Source organism: Asparagus officinalis, chromosome 5 (assembly GCF_001876935.1).
Source record: "Asparagus officinalis chromosome 5, Aspof.V1, whole genome shotgun sequence".
NCBI lineage: Eukaryota > Viridiplantae > Streptophyta > Magnoliopsida > Asparagales > Asparagaceae > Asparagus > Asparagus officinalis.
In genome coordinates this window covers 19,393,137-19,405,960 of record NC_033798.1, presented here as the reverse complement: position 1 = coordinate 19,405,960, position 12,824 = coordinate 19,393,137, and the positions used below count along the sequence as shown (strand labels likewise).

General features: G+C 36.6%; 1 protein-coding gene across 1 annotated transcript; it reads left to right on the top strand.

The window, feature by feature from the left end:
* On the top strand, nt 1-12,128 carry LOC109843535 (ent-kaurenoic acid oxidase 2-like). The gene is made up of 8 exons (XM_020412471.1): nt 1-93; nt 1,367-1,697; nt 3,003-3,152; nt 3,318-3,566; nt 3,654-3,822; nt 3,926-4,032; nt 4,155-4,276; nt 11,868-12,128. The coding sequence occupies exons 1-8, from the start codon at nt 14-16 to the stop codon at nt 11,959-11,961; spliced, it is 1,302 nt and encodes a 433-aa protein (XP_020268060.1). The 5' UTR covers nt 1-13; the 3' UTR covers nt 11,962-12,128.

The window sequence follows — 12,824 nt, the reverse complement described above, 5'->3', positions numbered from 1 at the left end:
GGGGTGGCCGCTGATGGGGGAGATGTTCGATTTCTTGTGGTGCTTCAAGTTCAAGAGGAGGCCTGATGATTTCATTGCCAAAAGAAAGTTGAGGTATAAAAGATTGTCTTTTGACTTAATTTTCATTTTGAGTAAATTAGTAAAGTTTTAGAAATAGTTGGTTACTGGCTGAGTTATAATGTTTAGGTTGTGATGAATGTCCATTTTTTAATTTCTTTTATTTGAATATATATACTTGAATGTTGGTCTGAAAACGGTGGAATTTCAAAAAAGTTAAGGTTTAAGTGATGCTGATATTTGGATGGATTTGTAAAGTTTTAGGAGTAGTAGTTTTTGATTAAGAGGAAATGTTTAGGTTATGATGAATTTTTTTTCCCGCTTCAACTATACTTGAATGTTGGTCAGAGAATGAGGAAATTCTTTAAAAAAAAATCACTTTTGTCAAGAAAATAATGCTGAAAGGCACAAAAAATTTACTTAATTTAGTCATGTTTGTTGTCTTAATTCATGTGAGATGAATAAATAAAGTTTTAGAGATGGTAATTCATGAGAATTTGATTGAGATTTGATGATTAGGTTATGATGGACATTAGCTTTTAATGTAGATCCGAAATGGAGGCAATTCGAGAAATTTACTTGTGTAAATAAAAAGTTACACGAGTCATTTTTTATTCTAGTACAAATTAGTAAGTAAGTAACATCGAGAATTCAAATATGGAGCCTATTGGACATGATACTTCTATTTTATGTCGTGTAAGCTTTTGGAATTAGGAGTGTGATAGTATGTTATTTAGTCATATCCATGTCTTGATATCTGTCAGTATGAAGCTTGTATGATGAAATTACAGAGCTTATATTCATAAGTTATAATAGAACATTTATGATGAACATTGATTTTTTATTTGAGTATACACTAAAATGTCATTCCAGAAATGATTATAAAGTCACACTTGCAACTGGGACACTGTATTGAAGCCCACTAACGCTGTTTTTTGTGAGAATCATTAAGTGGCTATGTGATAACTAGTACTAGTAGAGGAGCTTTGCTTGTTTTCGTCTTCAGTTTGTAACATAGTGGGACTGTATCAGAACAATTTGGACACGGTGATTCAAGAGACGATCAAGTCTATATTGCAGAGTTGAGGCAGTTGGAATAGTATTTTTCCATGTTAATTGTTTTCTATAGCATGGCATTTTGCATCTACAACTTGTCTTTGGAGAACATAGAAATCACTTGGTGCCTTCATCTTGTATAAAATTCAGATAAATTTCTGCTGTAGTTTTTTTTATTTTTCTTTCGAATTATTGATCAGCTAATACTTAGTATTGATCCTAACCTTTCCCCTTTCTGCTATTTCTTATATAGGTATGGGGACACTGGTATCTATAGAACCCACTTATTTGGGTACCCGGCAATAGTCTCATGCTCCCCTGAGTCGAACAAGCAAATTCTAGGAAGCAAGACAGAGGATGGGAGTTTTGGTCCTGGTTGGCCTTCCACTGAGCTAATGGGAAATTCATCCATTGTTGCTATTGATGGATTATGGCACAAGAAGATAAGAAGGCATCTAATTGAAGCTTTCAACAGCCCAAGAGCCCTTGATTCCCATTTAACTTCTGCACAACCCATTTTTATTCAAGCTTTAGAAGATTGGGCCTCCAAGAGAAAGATAGTTGCCTATGATGAGACCAAAGCTGTATGTATATGTCAATGATACATTCATTCACTTCTCACTAGGTTCTATTTTGTATGCTTTACTTCAGGCGTCTCTTTCTTACAAATCATGACCAACTCTACTGTCCTTTTATGACAATGATTCCACATGCTTAAATATCCCTGTCCCTAAAATTTAAATTTCACTTTATTTTCCACAGAAGCCCTCTGTATGTTTGCTTTTTCTTTCTGAAAGATAATGCCCGACTATTTCATTAACGAGAATATAGTGAAGCTACGATTATAAAAGTTGTCAAAGGATTCTGACACTATGCCAAAACTCCAAAGTTGTGGGGAGGGTTGAGGATTATAATTTACACTATAACATATAAGCCTGCAAGTTGAGCATTGTTTTAATTGGCCGAAACCTGAACTCATATAGCAGTATCAATTTTTTAAAATCCACTTTAGATTTGTGAGTAGTGGTAATTTAATTTGGACTGCTCTGATACAATGTCGAAGGACCCTGTCACAGGTACGAAACTCTGAAGTTTTGTTGAGGGTTAAAATTCTATGCTCCAACAGTAGTAATCAGAAGAGGCTAACCCATCCTCAACCTAATATTATTATAAGAGAAAAAATGATGGAGAAGAACCAGAAACTACGTACACCTGATCCCAGAAAGTGTCATAATATCAACAGAAAAAACACGGTATCTCCTTGAAATAAAATGGGAGACTTTCACAACTTGAGTAGTCACATGGAGAAGTCCACTAGGATTTGAAAGACCTGAGTCATATGCTGATGATCCGTCTTTCTGAGCGGGCCATAAGAAACTTTTCTACTTATCTTTCCTCTACAAAATATTTTTGGCCCATAATGTTTCTCTACAACGTGTAGAACACTCATTTAACAAAAATATGGTGTCCATATCCAACACTTCAAATGGATAAGATACTATTTAGTATTTACCTTGAGAATATGTACACAATGAAGTATGGAATGTTCAATTAGAAGAAAGCTATTACTTCAGAAGATTATTTCACTGTATTATGTTCCTTCAGATATGACTAACAGCAAATACATAAATTTATGAATCAGAGATACATATATCCAAAAGAATATGCACTGTATACCTGTTGGCTTGTCCTGGATTTTTGACATTCTCTGCTAACATGTTTTTTATACATATTGGAGTATGATGCTCTTGTCATTGTCTACAACTATAGGTTTACCAATCTGAATTGAAAGTTGACTGTTATCATATCTAATATCAATAGCTGAGGAAGCTTTCTGTGAGAGAATGCTTTACTAAATGCACCTTTGTAAATGAATATTTCTCTTTCAGATGACATTTCGCAACATATGTGAAGTTCTTGTCAGCTTCAAGTCAAAAGAACTTCTAGATACTATGGAATCTATGTATAGGGGACTCATGGGTGGACTCCGATCAATGAGAATCAAGATTCCTGGAACAGCATACCATCATGCTTTAAAGGTAGCAGAAAAAAAATTCTTTATTTATTGAAGCCCAAATTTTATTATCTCTTTGAATTTGGGATTTCTTTGTGTTGCAAATAAAAATGTGGACTAAAATGAAACTATAGAGGAAGATATTATTTTCTTTTCTTATTTTTTTTCTCCTGCGGTGTGCAATTCTCAGTGCAGGAAGAAACTGTCCAACATCTTATTGAAAGAGGTCAGGGATAGGAAAGAGCATGGAATCCAAAAACATGATTTCTTGCAAATCCTTATAGATTCAGTTGATGAGAATGGGAATAAATTGAACGAAGTGGAGGTTATGGAGAACATCGTTTCATTAATTTTGGGCGGTTATGAATCTACATCCAATGTAATGACATGGGGTTTATTCTATTTGGCTAAGTACCCAGAGATACTTGAGAAGCTGAAGGTGAAGAATGCTTTCTTAGCTTTTTTTCTTCTTCTCTAAACAGGGGATTGTTTGCAGATTTGATTGGGTTCTTTCATTCTAATACAGGAAGAAACAAGACAGATACAGAAGCAGAAGTCTAAGGATGAGATTCTTACAGCTCAAGATATCAAAAGTATGAAATATGCGTCAATGGTGGCCGAGGAACTAATTCGCCTAGCAAACGTTTCACCTTTTATATTCAGAACAGTTGCAAGAGATGATGTAGTTATCAATGGTAAGTATGAAAATTTTCTTTTTAGGAAGAAAATTATTGCGGATAGTAACTTAGATCATACCACCTCTGTTTGTAACTTGTTTTTATCTTCGTAACACAACAGGTTACAAGCTTCCTAGGAACTGGAGGGTTCTGGTATGGATCCGTTCCATGCACCTTGATCCTAGATACTTCTCTGATCCGTTAACTTTCAATCCAGACAGATGGGATGTATGTATTTCTTTACCCTCTACTATACAACTCGATCTCTTAAGAAGGCCATGTACAAATTTACCAGTTAGGCTTCCCTTCGTAAAAGTAAACAAAAAATAACTATAAATGATGAAATGCAGAATTTCAGACCAAAAGCTGGAACTTACTCGGTGTTTGGGGCAGGACTGAGATATTGTCCAGGCAACAACTTTGCAAGGGTCCAAGTGATGATGTTCCTATATCATGCATGCCTCAAGTATCGGTAAGTTATGTCCCAACACGAATGCAGTCTGTTGAAAGTATAGAAATGAAAATGCTGGTTTTTGAATTGTGAGAAAGGTGCAGTCTGATCTACGATGCCAAATGTTCATGCTCCGTCACTAGTTATAGAGCTTGGAAGAGCATTGTAGTCTTAAATATAAAGCTCTAAACATACGTTCTATGATGTTATCAATGTAATAACGAAACTAGTACAAAGCGGGACAAGGAATCACAAAAAGAAGTTAACATACCTTGATATCAAACCAGCATGTAGTATAAAAAACATAAATTATGGTAATGTAAGTTACTTAGGGGTTGCGTGGCTGAGAATAAGAGGTTTGGATATCTGAGAAAATCAACTTTCATTAGAACCCCAAACTTTTTTTCCAAATTTTTTGTTTTTGTTTATTTGCATGGAAAGTTCGATGAAAAAGTTAAATGTGGGTTCCATTTTTCACATCATCTCCCTAATCCTCGTGAGGGGAGGATTTGTAATCAAGTATTTCAGTAATGTGGCAGCAATCCTGTAACTCTTCCTAATAAACTTTCCCTCAAAACAAACAAGAAATTTTGATACAGGAATTTGGTTCTGACAGAAGTATAATTCCTGGGATTTATTTTTCCATGAAATCCTAATGATTCCATGGAGACAAACATGTTGGATCTACACCAAAACTTGAGATCTAAAACCATATAGCCATGATTAATTCAAAGAGATTAACAAAAAATCTAAAGAGCGGAAGCTTATACTTGAATCCATTACTTGATCTTGAGATGAGTTTTGATCTTCTAACCTTAGGGTTCTCTCTAGCCGAATTTCTCTCTTAGATGGGGGTGAAGAGAATTAGAGAATGTAACCCTAGGTTAGGGACCATAACCCCTTATTTATAGATGTTGTACTTTTGTAATTTAGCCCCTCAATAAATTACAATTACAACCTGGTATCTGCACATATGACCCCATGATCATTTAAATACCAAATTAACCCAACTTAATTGATCACTTTAGTGGGTTATCCTGAAAGATAGCAATACACATTGATTAATCATATGTGCCCACAAATAGATTTATTAGATTAAATCCAACAATCTCCCACTTGGGCACCATATGATTCCTTAAATTGTGTATAACCTTATGAGCTCAAAAATTGCTATCACTGAAAAGGTATTTCCGAACAATCTCGTCCATTGACTATATCAATATAGGATCAAAGCGGCCTTCGTCACATTTATCGTGACTCGACCCATCAATGGTCACATATACCAATACAATCAAACGACATAGATCAATCATGGATGTGCAGCATGAAAATTACATGCAATGTGATCAGTACATGTCTATTTTCAACTGGTCCTCCTTAGTGAGGTCAAAACCAAACATAATGTAACAGAGTGTCTTAACTGAAAACTTTATTCTGATCAGACAATACAAACAAACATAAAGCACCACAAATACAAACTCCCACTAAAACATAATATCCTCAAATAATACCACACCCATATGAGCAGTATGCTCATGAAAGACCTTAGGTGGCAATCCCTTAGTAAGAGGATCAGCTAACATGGAGTTTGTCCCAATGTGCTCTATGGATATCTGTCCACTCTGTACCCTTTCTTTCACAACCAGGAACTTAATGTCAATATGTTTTGACTTAGTTGAGCTCCTGTTGTTATTGGAATACATTACTGCAGATTTATTGTCACAATATAACCTTAGTGGTCTTTCAATATTTTCCAAAATGTGCAGTCCAGTGACAAAATTTCGTAACCATATTCCCTGATTGGATGCCTCATAGCAAGGTACAAATTCTGCTGTCATAGTGGAGGAAGCTACTAGTGTTTGTTTGACATTTTTTCATGATATAGCTCCTCCTGCTAACATATAAATGTAGCCTGATGTAGACTTCCTGCTATCTTGGCATCCAGCAAAATCAGAGTCCGAATACCCAATGACCTCTAATTTCTCTGATTTTCTGTATGTGAGCATGTAATCTTTTGTTTTCTGAAGATACCTCATAACCCTTTTGACTGCTATCCAATGATCCATACCAGGATTGCTTAAGTATCTGCCTAACATCCCAACAATGTACGCAATATCCGGACGCGTACATACCTGAGCATACATTAGACTTCCTACAGCCGAAGCATAAGGAATCTTCTGCATTTCCTGAATTTCAAGGTTACCTTTAGGGCACTGATTGAGACTAAACTTGTCTCCTTTAGCAACAGGGGTGTCACCTGGTCTGCAATCTTGCATGCCAAACCTTTTAAGTACCTTATCGATATAGCTCTTTTGTGATAATCCAAGAATACCCCGAGAGCGATCTCGATGTATCTGGATCCCTAATATAAAAGAGGCGTCCCCAAGATCTTTCATCTCAAAATTCTTTGATAGAAATCTCTTGGTTTCGTGCAACATGCCTATATCATTAGTGGCAAGCAAGATGTCATCCACATACAGAACCAGAAAAATATACTTACTCCCACTGAACTTGTGATATACACAGTCATCAACAATGTTCATCTCAAAACCGAACGAGATAACTATTTGTTGAAACTTATGATACCATTGACGAGGAGCTTGCTTGAGTCCATAGATGGATTTCCTTAATTTGCAAACCATATTCTTTGGGTCTCCTGACACAAAGTTTTCTGGTTGCACCATATAAATCATCTCATCAATGTCTCCATTGAGAAATGCAGTCTTAACATCCATCTGATGTAACTCAAGATCATAATGAGCAACAAGTGCCATGATTATTCTGAAAGAGTCTTTCGATGAAACCGGAGAGAAAGTCTCTGTATAATCAATGCCTTCCTTTTGAGTATAGCCTTTAGCCACAAGACGCGCCTTATACCTCTCCACATTACCGTTTGCATCCCGCTTGGTTTTAAAAATCCATTTACAACCAATTGGTTTTGCACCTTCTGGCAATGGGACAAGTTCCCAAACCTTATTGTCTTGCATAGACTTATACTCTTCATTCATGGCATCAATCCACTGTTGAGAGTTAGAACTTTTCATGGCCTGAGAGAAGTTGATTGGATCATCTTCTAACATTCCACTACTTTCCTCATGTTCTTGGAGAAATACAATATAATCATCCGGAATAGCATTTCTCCTTTCTCTCGTGGATCTCCTTAATGGCACTGGTTCTTGAGGTTGTTGAGTTTGTTCTTCTGGAACAGGGAGTTGTTCAACATTATCATCTTGAGGTTCCGGATTTACTTCTTGAGCAACAACAGGTATAGGAACCTGAATATTGTCAAAAGTAACTGTATGGATTGGATCTGAAGCCAATTCCTCCTCAAAACTAATGTCTCTAACCTTATTTCTTCCCCCAAACTCAACATCCTCAAAGAATGTTGCTGTTCCCGTCTCAAAAATATTCCTTATAGTGGGATCATAAAACTTATAACCCCTAGAGCGTTTAGAGTATCCAATAAAGTAGCTGCTAACTGTTTTGGAGTCTAATTTCTTTTCATTCGGCCTATAAGGCCTTGCCTCAGCTGGACATCCCCAAATATGTAAATGCTTTAAACTGGGCTTTCGACCAGTCCAAAGCTCATAAGGTGTTTTAGCAACTGCTTTACTTGGTACTCTATTCAGAATGTAAGCTGCTGTCTTAAGTGCTTCTCCCCAGAGTGACTCTGGTAAAGAAGAATGAGCAATCATACTTCTTACCATATCCTTAAGAGTCCTGTTTCGTCTTTCAGCTACACCATTCATGCTAGGTGAACCCGGCATAGTGTACTGTGGGACGATACCGCATTCCTCTAGGTATCTAGCAAATGGTCCTGGACGTTGTTCACCTGAACCATCATATCTACCGTAGTACTAACCACCACGATCAGATCTGACGGTTTTAATTCTTCTGTTGAGTTGATTCTCAACTTCAGCTTTATAGGCTTTGAACATGTCCAGAGACTCAGATTTTTCATGAATAAGATATAGGTGCCCATAACGTGAGTAATCGTCTATGAATGATATAAAATATTGTTGACCATTCCAGGATTCCGTAGGGAATGGCCCACAAATATCCGTATGTATCAATTCTAAGACATCCGAAGATCTGTTGGCACCTAATCTTTTCACTTTGGTCTGTTTTCCCTTGATACATTCAACACATACGTCGAAGTCCGAAAAATCAAGGGAATCCAAAATGCCATCAGACACAAGACGCTCAACTCTACCTTTTGAGATATGACCTAAGCGCTTATGCCATAATGTCGCCGAATTTTCCTTATTTAATTTACGCTTAGTACCACGTGATTCCACATGCAAGGATTCATTGTAAGAAGCAATTGTATCAAGCAAATATAGGTTGTCATAAATACTCAAGTAACCGGTTCCCACAACATTTGAATTAAAAGATAAACTGAATTGACTGTTTCCAAATGAACAAGAATAACCTGATTTGTCCAATACAGAAACAGAAACCAAATTCCGTCTAAAAGACGGTACTACAAAAGTATCTTTTAAATCCAAATAATAACCAGTTCCTAACAACAACCTAAAGTGCCCAATTGCTTCCACATCTACCGATTGTCCGTCGCCCACAAAGATGTGTCTTTCAACATCACTTGGCTTTCGGTAGCTCAGGCAACCCTGCATAGAAACACTTATGTGAGTAGTAGCACCAGAGTCTAACCACCAAGTGTTTCTAGGTACTGAAGCTAAATTAACCTCAGAACAGACCAAAGCAAGGAACGTACCCTTATTATCACGCCAGGCGTGATATTTTGTACAGTCCTTCTTTACATGTCCAGGCTTCTTACAGAAGAAACAACCCTGATTATCCTTATGTTGTTTCTTCTCAACTGGACCCTTAGCAGCTTCCTTATCATTCTTCCTTTTCTTGCCCTTATCCTTAGAGGCATAGGCCAAATGAGCACTTTCTGTCTTATCTTGCTTCAACCTGTCTTCTTCTTGCACACAGTATGAAATGAGCTCATTTAGAGTCCATTTCTCCTTTTGACAGTTATAACTGACCTTAAATTGGTTAAACTGTGCAGGAAGAGACAACAAAACCAGATGCACTAATAACTCGTCACAAAGATCGAGTTTAAGTGCCTTAAGCTTTGAAGCAATATGAGACATTTCCATAATGTACTCCCTGATATTTCCTTTGCCCTTATACTTCATTGAAATCAAGCGAGCTAAAAGCGTGCTTGTTTCTACCTTATCGTTTTTCGCAAAACGCTTCTCAATTTCGGCAAGGAAATCTTTAGCCTTAGTAATCCCTTCGGATTCTATGCCCCTGAAGGCTTCCGGAACGCCGCGCTTAATGATCATAAGACTCATGCGATTTGAACGCTCCCACTTCTCATGCTCCTTCTTTGCATCAGGAGTGCTATCCGCATTGAGAGGTTGGGGTTGTTCAGTTCTTAATGCATAGTCAAGATCCATGCAGCCAAGAACAATTAATATGTTCTCTTTCCAAACCTTGAAGTTTGTCCCATTTAGCATGGGAATTGAGTTGATGTTAGCAGAAATTGTTGCAGCAGATGCATTAGCTGAAATAAAACAAAAATGCTCACATCAATAACCATAATCAATAAAATTCAAATAATGACAATCCCCATCCAAGATACCGGCACAACATTAATATCAAGTCTTTGGACAGTAATATTAACTTGTAAGTGATACCTTGTTGCAATGATCAAACATTGACAATAACTCATGTCAAATAATGAAACTATCTTTGGATCGATTCATTATTCACATGTAAACCTTATAATTGTCACACGCTTATCATCGCAGATGTGTATACAGTCTAAATAAATATTAACCTTCCTTTGGGCCGATTAAATATTTACACGAAAGCATACACACAAACATCTCACATTCCTCATGAACAATCTACACAAGAGAGGTTACTTTGGCAACTTCTTGTTTCAATTAATCAATTGGAGTGAGAGACAACCTTAATACCTTAGTGTCATAATATTTGAATTAAATAATTGATTAAAAACCGAATTAGATTTAAATTAAAAAATTTAAATCAACTGAATTTCCAAAAACTTAATTGGGGTCTCACAGCTTAATTAGGGCCCATAACTTAATTGAATAAATTAAGTATACCAAAGTGGACCCATGAAAAGCCGAGACTTAACCATAATGAACACGAAGTTCCCTTAACTTCGAACGCGAGGTTCGACTGTATTGAGTACTAGACTCACTTAAGCACGAACGCGAGGTTCGTCTGAAAATGAACGAACGTGAGGTTCGTTTAATAAAAGAACGCGAGGTTCAACTTGGGAACGAACGCGAGGTTCGTTTAAAAATGAACACGAGGTTCGTCTGAAGTTCGAACGCGAAGTTCGTCTGAAGTACGAACGCGAGGTTCGTCTGAAGTTCGAACGCGAGGCTCGACTGAAGCACGAACGCGAGGTTCGTCTGAAGTACCGTTAAAAAATTAAGCTTGACGCTCACCTGAGTTGAACGCGAGGTTCACCTTAGAACGAACGCGAGGTTCGTTAAAATTGAGCTTGACGCTCACCTGAGTTGAACGCGAGGTTCACTTTAGAACGAACGCGAGGTTCGTTGAGCGCGAAGCTCGGTTAAAATTGAACGAACGCGAGGTTCGTTTGAAGCTTACCGCTTCGCCAAAATTTGAGGTAGAAACCGCCGTCGACAAACCCAAAAATCTTTGATTTTTATTTTCAAAACAGATCCAGAATTGGAAAAATTAAAGAAAAATCCAAAAAATTCTAAAAAGTTACTGTTCATCCGAAAAAATACTTTACTGTTCAACCGAAAAAACCGCCGCCGACAAACCCAAAAATCTTTGATTTTTATTTTCAAAACAGATCCAGAATTGGAAAAATTAAAGAAAAATCCAAAAAATTCTAAAAAGTTACTGTTCATCCGAAAAAATACTTTACTGTTCAACCGAAAATTTTTTTTCGCTACTGTTCACCGACCATTACTGTTCATCCGAGAACAAAAAATTGAATCTTTAACTAGAGATTTAAGATCAAAAAACCCAATAAAACTTAAATCCCTAAGAATTAATCAAGGTGGCTCTGATACCACTTGTTGGATCTACACCAAAACTTGAGATCTAAAACCATATAGCCATGATTAATTCAAAGAGATTAACAAAAAATCTAAAGAGCGGAAGCTTATACCTGAATCCATTACTTGATCTTGAGATGGGTTTTGATCTTCTAACCTTAGGGTTCTCTCTAGCCGAATTTCTCTCTTAGATGGGGGTGAAGAGAATTAGAGAATGTAACCCTAGGTTAGGGACCATAACCCCTTATTTATAGATGTTGTACTTTTGTAATTTAGCTTCTCAATAAATTACAATTACAACCTGGTATCTGCACATATAACCCCATGACTTATTTAAATACCAAATTAACCCAACTTAATTGATCACTTTAGTGGGTTATCCTGAAAGATAGCAATACACATTGATTAATCATATGTGCCCACAAATAGATTTATTAGATTAAATCTAACAAAACAAGCCCTTAGATAATTTGGAAATTGTTTTTGAGACTTCTCAGGAAAACCATTAAGAGAGTTCCACCTAAGGGTATATTTTTTTGTGTGGACATTTATTAGGTTTTATTTGTGTGCAGATGGAAGCTTTTGAATCCAGACGCTGGCACGGCATTCCAACCACATCCAAGACCCAGAGATGGTGCTGAGATGATCTTTGAGAGAGCATCTTGAAGAGTGATGTAACTGTTCTCTCTTCCTCTTATCTGTGTGAAAAATATAACTGAAGAAATATACATTTTTGTATTACAAACTGGATAAAATCAATGTAATGTACCTTAAGAACCATATTGATAAAAGGATATGCAGCACAAATTAAGGCCCGTGATAAGATTATGTTCCTTTGCTCGTATTGCTTCTCTTCATTGCTTTTTTTCTTTTTCCCTTCTGAAAATTTTATAGAGACTAGTTTCTTTCAGAAGCGAATAACAATTTAAAGAAACTTTATTGTATTGCATATCTGTTTGACTCTTTTGAAGGCCAAAGGTAAAAGGAAGAGTGCAGGAAATGCGAGCAGACAACAAAACTATGATATACAACATGGATACTATGATTTGATTCGAAGAGTGATACTTGGTATTAGTCAGGACAGATGACAGGTATCTACAGTTTTTTGTACAAGCATCACGGAAACATTTTCTTAACGATATCCACATTTGATTACATCTATAGCGTACGCAGTTCCATCTGATCCATTAATGGAATTTTGTGTTGTTTATTTCATTTTTCCCCCTACCCATAAATTGTTGAATCACAATTTCCGTTTGGAGATTATAATTTATGTTCCAAGACTTCGAGTTGGTGAATTATTTGTTGTGCGCAGCGAAAATTTTGGTAGACTTTCTGGTGCACAATAAGAGAGAAAGATCCCAATAAGAATTCTCGTCTCACCAAGGAGACAAGAATCTGAAGTGAATATCTCAACAATGTGAGATATTGGCTCTTCCTCTCATCAGTTCTAGGACTGACTTGTCGAGAGATCCTAAAAACTATTACAATAGCCACAAACACAAACAAACCAATTTTACGTGGTTCGG